This window comes from Physeter macrocephalus, chromosome 12, assembly GCF_002837175.3.
Source record: "Physeter macrocephalus isolate SW-GA chromosome 12, ASM283717v5, whole genome shotgun sequence".
Classification (NCBI taxonomy): Eukaryota; Metazoa; Chordata; class Mammalia; order Artiodactyla; family Physeteridae; genus Physeter; species Physeter macrocephalus.
The window spans coordinates 16,105,985-16,113,611 of record NC_041225.1 but is presented as its reverse complement, the minus strand read 5'-3'; the positions used below and the strand labels follow the sequence as shown (position 1 = coordinate 16,113,611).

At 51.0% G+C, this 7,627-nt stretch overlaps 1 protein-coding gene across 2 annotated transcripts in view; it reads right to left on the bottom strand.

Moving 5' to 3' along the window:
• The window catches only part of ZAP70 (zeta chain of T cell receptor associated protein kinase 70), a 20,893-nt gene extending 13,570 nt beyond the window's left edge, over positions 1-7,323 (bottom strand). The window contains exons 1-2 of one of the 2 annotated variants that reach the window (XM_007112224.4): positions 6,916-7,323; positions 5,999-6,159 (exon numbers count right to left, since the gene is read on the bottom strand). In XM_007112224.4, the coding sequence (XP_007112286.1) occupies positions 5,999-6,159; positions 6,916-7,317 (563 nt within the window). In that variant the 5' untranslated portion in view covers positions 7,318-7,323. The remainder of the gene's footprint in view (positions 1-5,998; positions 6,160-6,915) is intronic. The other variant, XM_007112223.2, reaches the window with a different exon arrangement.
• Between the last annotated feature and the right edge of the window lie 304 nt (positions 7,324-7,627).

Sequence of the window (7,627 nt, the reverse complement as noted above, 5' to 3'; positions counted from 1 at the left end):
GATATACAATGGAGAAAAGACAGTCTCTTCAACAAGTGGTGCTGGGAAAACTGGACAGCTACATGTAAAAGAATGAAATTAGAACACTCCCTAACACCATACACAAAAATAAACTCAGAATGGATTGGAGACCTAAATGTAAGACCAGACACTATAAAACTCTTAGAGGAAAACATAGGAAGAAGACTCTTTGACATAAATCACAGCAAGATTTGTTTTGATCCACCTCCGAGAGTAATAGAAATAAAAACAAAAATAAACAAATGGGACCTAATGAAACTTCAAAGCTTTTGTAAAGAAAAGGAAACTACAAACAAGACGAAAAGACAACCCTCAGAATGGGAGAAAATATTTGCAAATGAATCAATAGCAAAGGATTAATCTCCAAAATATATAAACAGCTCATGCAGCTCAATATTAAAAAAACAAACAACCCAATCAAAAAATGGTCAGAAGACCTAAATAGGTATTTCTCCAAAGAAGACATACAGGTGGCCAAGAAGCACATAAAAGGCTGCTCAACATCACTAATTATTACAGAAATGCAAATCAAAACTACAATGAGGTAACACCTCACACCAGTTAGAATGGGCATCGTCAGAAAAGCTACAAACAACAAATGCTGGAGAGGGTGTGGAGAAAAGGCTAAAATTCAAAAAAACAAAAAATAAAAAAACTCAATGCTCAGCCACTCACCAGCAAACGTGTGTGGAATATTGAAAAAAAAACAGCACAATATTAGACCTTTTTTCCCACCAATAAGTGGAATCTAGTTCTGTATCTCCTGAATCAGGGATTGACCATGTGATTTGCCTTGGTCAATAAGACATTAGCAAACAGGACACAAGGAGAGGCTGGAAAAGTGGTTGACAATGGGGCTTGCCTGTCCTTTCTTGCTTCTCCTGGCAGCCCTGCAATGACCATGGAAATGAGTCCACACTAGCCTGCTGGAGAAGCCATATGAAGGAGAACCAAGGCATCCCAGGCTGCCATCTGCCAGACATGTGAGTGAGGCCATCCCAGACCATCAAGGCCCAGTCAATCCTTCAGCTGACTGTGGCCACACAAGAGAGCTCAAAAGAAACCAGCTGAATAACCACCCAGCTGAACTAAGCCCAAATAGCCAACCCACTGAATCAAGGGTGAATAAATGAATGTTATTTTAAGCTACAACAGTTTAGGGTGATTTGTTACACAGCAAAGGCTAACTGATACACTGTCTTTGGAAAGAGACATGTGAGTTCACAAAAGAGCAGCCACCAATCCCACATAGGCAAAGACTACTATACTGGTGTGGTCACCATATATATTTCAATGTCACAAATTCTACTTTATTTACCAAAAAAACCACCAGGTGGTGGCAGTTCTTCATCCTTGCAGTTCAAGCCTGAACTTAAACTAGAGGTACAGGCTAAGAAATCAACTTGTATCTCCACTTTTTTTTTTTTTTTTTTTGGCTATGCCACGAGACTTGCGGGATCTTAATTCCCGAACCAGGGATCAAACCTATGCCCCCTGCAATGGAAGCATGGAGTCCTAACCACTGGACTGCCAGGGAATTCCCTCCACTTTAAAAATAATATATAGAACCTGATGGCAGTGAAAAAAATAAGAGCTACCATTTATTAAGATATTGGTTCTTCACATATTTGTCATTTAATCTTCACAGCATTCTCCACAAGATACCTACCTTGTCCTATTATTATCCACATTTTGCAGAGGAGGAAGCTGAGGCTCAAGAACACTACACCTCTTGCCTAAACTGCACAGTTGATTAGGGGTAGAGCCAGGATGCACATCCATTTCTGACTCTCCAATTAATTGCTACATGGGACTGACACCCAGCCCAGCCACAGCAAGTTGCTTCTTCTCCGTGTGCCTCAGTTTCCTCACATGTAAAATGAAAAAACAGAACTAACCCAGACTTTAGGGCTCCAAAGATGAGATTCAGGATCAGCCATGATCTCATATAACTGTAGGCATAATCTTTGGGGTAAATATGTTTTGGAGATTGTGAGAAGGGTTCAGCTTCACTAAAATTCCCAAAGGGGTCAGTGATCCATTAAGAAACAATTAACAATATGTTCTTGAAGGCCCTTTCCAGGGTTCAAGTGTCTTTTCAAGTTGAATCAACCAGTCCCACAGATGCTGCAATTATGCAGAAAGGAAGCGAGCTTTGACAGCAAACAGCGTTAGGTATAATTCCATCCATTCATCAGCAGCTCTGAACAGTGGTCACTGGTAAGCATTCCAGGCCACAGTGGTGTGTCTTTCTATCACACCTGCACCCTTACCACAGAACTAGACCAGTCCTGGGCTTGTCCCAGGCATCATGATGCATCAGGGATGTTCCTTCACCCCTGCCCCATGAGAGGTTCTGAGCCTACAGCTTTGACCTTCAGCCCCTAACTACCCACATACTGAGAAAGCAGTTATTGACAACAGGAACCACAAGAAAAATCTACAGTGCTTCTGTCAGAAGCATGCCCTGCCTAATTTTCCAGGAGTCTGGTTCATGGTGGTGGCTTCTGGTCTCTTGACATTTCCCTGCATGAGCCACTGTCCCTCATAATGTCACTGCTCCAACTGCTTCTGAACCCCAGCATCAGCCCCAGTCTCTATACTGTACCCAGATCCTAGCTCCCTCAGCCTCAGCCTCCTGTGGCCAATGCTGGTCCTACCCACCTCTGAGACTTCAAGCCACCTCGATATCCAAAGCGCCTACAGCCGCTGGCCCTGGTCCTCCAGAGATTCCTCTTATCCCAACAGACTGGTTAACTCCAAGCCTGTTATAAACTCTGCTGTGTTAATGGAGAAAGTTTGCAAACTTTTCCTTTGGGCAGTGGAATTCTTTGTCAAGCAACATCTTCCATAGACACTTAAGATATGAAACATGTCAAAGCTGAGCTGGGGGACTTCCCTGGTGGCACAGTGATTAAGATTCCTCCTGCCAATGCAGGGGACATGGGTTCGAGCACTGGTCCAGGAAGATCCCACATGCCGCAGAGCAACTAAGCCCGTGCTCCACAACTACTTAGCCTGCGCTCTAGAGCCCGCAAGCCACAACTACTGGAGCCCGCGTGCCACAACTACCGAAGCCCACGCACCTAGAGCGCATGCTCCACAACCAGAGAAGCCACCACAATGAGAAGCCCGTGCACCACAAGGAAGAGTAGCCCCTGCTCGCCACAACTAGAGAAAGCCCACACGCAGCAATGAAGACCCAACACAGCCAAAAATTAATTAATTAATTAATTAATTAATTTTTTTAAAAAAAAGCTGAGCTGGGATGGGGCTCAGAATCCCCCCTGCTCCACCCTCTACTCGCTCTTCCACCCCCCTCCCCCCAGAATCTTTTGATACTGTCGGGGGGCCTTAGGGAATCTGGGAGAAAGTTTTAAACCATTGGAATGGTGGAATCATTATCTCCATGAGTACGCGTGTTTGTGTGAGGTAGGAAGGAGAGATGGGGGAAGGGAGGGGTGGGGAGGAAAGAAAAAGAAAGAAAAACCAAGACGAAAGAGAGGCAAAGACTGTGAGTGATGAAAGGCTGAATTGGGGACATGAGATGAAACCAGAGAAGGGAACCTAGATTGTAAAAAGAAAGAAAAATGAAATTACGTGTTACAAAGGAGAAAGCAGCTACAAGGAGAAAGAATTGGCTGCACCTACAGGAAAGTTGGAGAAACCCACTTCGTTGTGTCCGGCTTGGAGAGAGCCCCTGGACACTCAGGTACCTGGGGTAACTTGCGCAAGAGCAAGTGAGATGTGAACGTGGGGAGATGTGTGGCCAATGGTCGAGAAGGTCTTAGTGAGCATCACGCTTGAGGGGGGGAGCGTGCAGCATCCTGATGAAGCAGGTAACAAACATCTGGACAAGTACCAGCCATCGCTAGGTACTAGAAGGTGGAGCCCTCTAGAAGGACCAGATGCAGGCTCTGCCTTCAAGTTCATAGTCCAAAAGGAAAGATGCCCCAAATGCCCACATTTGAGATTCCCATCACCCTCATTATGGCCTCCTTGTTCTAATCCTCTGATAGACTGTTTGCAAAACTGCCTGCCTCAATTCCTCTCCCTTGCGTAGTCCCTTCCCCACAGTGACTCTGGTCTGAGCCAAGTGGCTTGCTTTGGCCAAGAGGACACCAGTAACATTACACAAGCAGAGGCTTGAAAAGTGCTTGTGTATTGTAACTTGCCTTCTCTGACTGTTCTTGGGAACCCTGCAACCACCACCATGTGAACAAGTCCAGGCTAGCCTGCTCGATGATGACAGCACTGCAGCCTACTCATCCCTATCGCCCAGGTGACACTGAGCCAATAGCCAGAGCCATGGTCATCCCAACCTATTCAGTCCCGGCCCAGCTGACCTAAATCAGAAGGACTACTCAGCTGACTCACAGAATCATGAGAAGTAATAAACTGTTTTTCTGAGTGAGTAAGTCTTGGGACAGCTTGTTACACAGCAAAAGCTAACTGATACAGATGCAAAGTTGAGTTTCCCTCTTAGAGAAAACAGACTTATCTTAATTTGTTCACAAGCCATCCTTGGAGCTGAGTATTATCTGTAACATGCAATTACAGCCTAAATTTACAGCCTAAATCTGTTAGGCAGGGTGAAAAAAAAATTATTTTATCAGCTGACAGTAGAGTCTTGTAGAGGGACCCGCATCTTGTGGGAGACCTGCAGGTAATCTGGTACACATGCTCAAACCTCACATGGGTGGGGGAAATCAAGGGAAAGGGGTCAGTTCCTCCAAGTGGGATGGCCCCAGGAGAGGGAACAGCCCGGCGGGGAGGTGGGTGAGAGCAAGGATTTAGCCAGGCAGGATCTCAGGCCAAGAAGCAACCATGAGAAGGGAGACCCTTGAGAATGAACATCTCAAGGGGAGGATGCTAGACTTCCTGAGGTCACAGGAAAGAGACAGGCACCAAGTTTCTCCATATCTCAAGGCCTGAGTGGCCTCAGCTGACATCTGGATAACATCTGCTATACAACGAACCCATGTCCAGACCAGAAAGCAGCAGCCCCAGCAGGGGGCTTTAGACAGACTCTTTCATAATAACAAACTCAGGAACAGCCACATGGTTCAGCTGTGGCTCATGCTCAGGCAGAGACAGGCACATTCACCCGCTTAAAATAACACTTAGTGCATTTTTAGTATATGCCAGATACTATACTATTGCTTTACACATATTAATTCCTGCGATCCCATAAGAGACCCTTGGGTAGGTACTACCATCATCCACAGTGCAGTTAGAGGGAGTCGCTTCAACGCTCTCCCAGGGCTCCTACCTCACTCAGGGTCAAAACCAAAGTCACCTCCCTGCCTTCTCCCCCTCCCACTCCAGTCCTCACTTACTAAGCTCCAAGCACACTAGCCTCCTTGCTGCTTCTGGAACATGCCAAGAACCTCCTCCTGGTCTGTGTTCTTGCCAGGAACACCTTCTCCCAGAGAGCTCACAGCCCACTTCTCACCTCCTTCGGTTCTTTACGCAGAAGCCACCCGATCGGAGAGGCCTTTTCTGGCCACCTAAGCTCAACTTGGAGCCCCCCTCCCCAGCTCCACATACAGCACTTGCCACCGTCTGACATACTCTATGTTTTAGCGATTCATCCTTCTTTGTCTACCTGCTCCACAAGGACGGGGATTGTGTCTGTCCTGTGCACTGCCACGTCCTCAATGCCCGGAACAGTGCATGTGGTAGCTGTTCAACCAATATTTGGTGAATGCAGGAGAGGAAATCCAAGTAGGCAGCTCCGATGCCTGCCCAGCGTTCCCAGCTGGTAAGTAGCAGACGCTGGATTCCAACCCAAGCCGCCCCACTCTGAAGTCCTCACCACTGATGCCCCTTTCGCATATCACGTCCCTGCGCACATTCAGAAAAGCACGACCCACTCACACTTGTGAGCGCGGGCACACCCCTCACCGCCCACCTGCACGCTGAGGTCTGCCCCAGCCTCACCGCCCCAAAGCCCCAGGCTCCAAGCCCCACATACAGGAACTTGCCGTCCGTCTGTGAGCCTGAGTAGAGTTTGCGCTCCGCCTCCTCGCGCGTCAGGCTGCTGTGGTACCAGGGCATCCGCTCGTGAGCCGTCGTGGCAATGAGCTTCTCCACCTGAGGGGCCTGGCTGATGATGGCCTGCTCCAGGGCCTCGCCCTAGGGAAGAACGGGAGGGTGGAGAAGACTTGTGTCTCCAAGTAGGCGGCCACAGGACACCTCTTCCATCTCCTGGACCCTTCCAATTGCCTCTTCCATCTGAGACACCCCACCCACCCAGGCGCACCTAGGGGGTGAGTCATTTAGGCGAAGGAAAGCCACGCCCCCTCATCTCCATGGTCCCGCCCCCAAGCCTTCCAGGGCCACGGCCCAGGCCCCGCCTTCTAGCCGGCCCCAAGCTCATCTCCAGCTTGAAGATCTGACACTGGTAATCGCGCCCCGTGGTGTGCACTGCATGCTGTCGAAGACCACAACCCACCGCCCCTGCCGGACAACCTACCCCAGAGCACCGCCCCCACCATCCTCTCAGGCCCCTCTCCCAGCCCAAGCCTCGCCTCCTCTGGACTCAGCGTGACCTCCACCTACCCCGACCTCCACTTTGCCATCTGCCTCGGACAAGCACCATAGCATCGCTCAGGCCCCTGCCTCCGAGGCCTCCTCCCAGGCCCGCCCCCAGTCAGGCCCCAACCCTCCAGCATCTGAAACGGGCGCAGCACAGCATAATACAGGCTGGCGAAGACCACCACTCTCCCCCAGTTCCATTGCTCCCTCGGCCCCAAGGGCCCGCCCTTTCCGGCCCCGCCTTCCCAAGGCCCTCCCTCCAGCCCCGCCCTCCTAAGACCCGCCCCCTCCCAAAACCTGGTCCCCTCCGGCCACGCCCCCCCAAGACCCGCCCCTTCGGCCCCGCGCTCTCACCTCTAGTTTCCAAGTCTGGCGCACGTAGTCGCGCACCATGGCATTGCGTAGGCTGTCGAAGACCCCGGGCTGCGGCTCGAGCCCCGACGGCCGGTTGCACGGCTTGCGCAGGTTGCAGGGCAGCCCGTCTGGGTCGCGCGAATAGAACTCGCAGAGCTCAGCGGGGCCGCAGTGCGCTTTTCCGCCCGCAATAGCGTAGGTGCCGTTGAGCTGGCGCTCGATGGGGAAGTGGTGGAAGCGCACGTCGTGCACGAGCGAGAGCACATAGCCGCCCAGAGAGCGCAGGCACTGGCGCAGCAGGAAGAGCCCGTCGGCCATGCCCGCCAGCTTCAGGTGCTCCTCGGCCTCGGCGCGCGAGATGCTGCCATAGAAGAAGGGCAGGTGCGCCGCGGGGTCCGGCATCGCCGCCGCTGCCCTGAGCAGGGTGCGGGCCCCTGCGCCTCTTCAGACTCTGGGGGTTCAGAGCGGGATGGGGGGCACGTCAGGGCCTGGGTTTCCCTTCCTGAACCCGTCCATTGTACCCAGAGATAGTAGGAGAGAGCCCGCATTAAAGGGCATCCGTGCGGCACAGCTGAGTGTGCCGATCGTGCAGAGCCTGATTTGTGCCGGAGTCAACTTGGAAAGGAGGCCCAGCCCACGGGACTCAGACTGGGGAGCCCCAAACCAGCCTTTGACTTTTCAGACCTAGTACGGAGCGCCCCACTCGCCACCA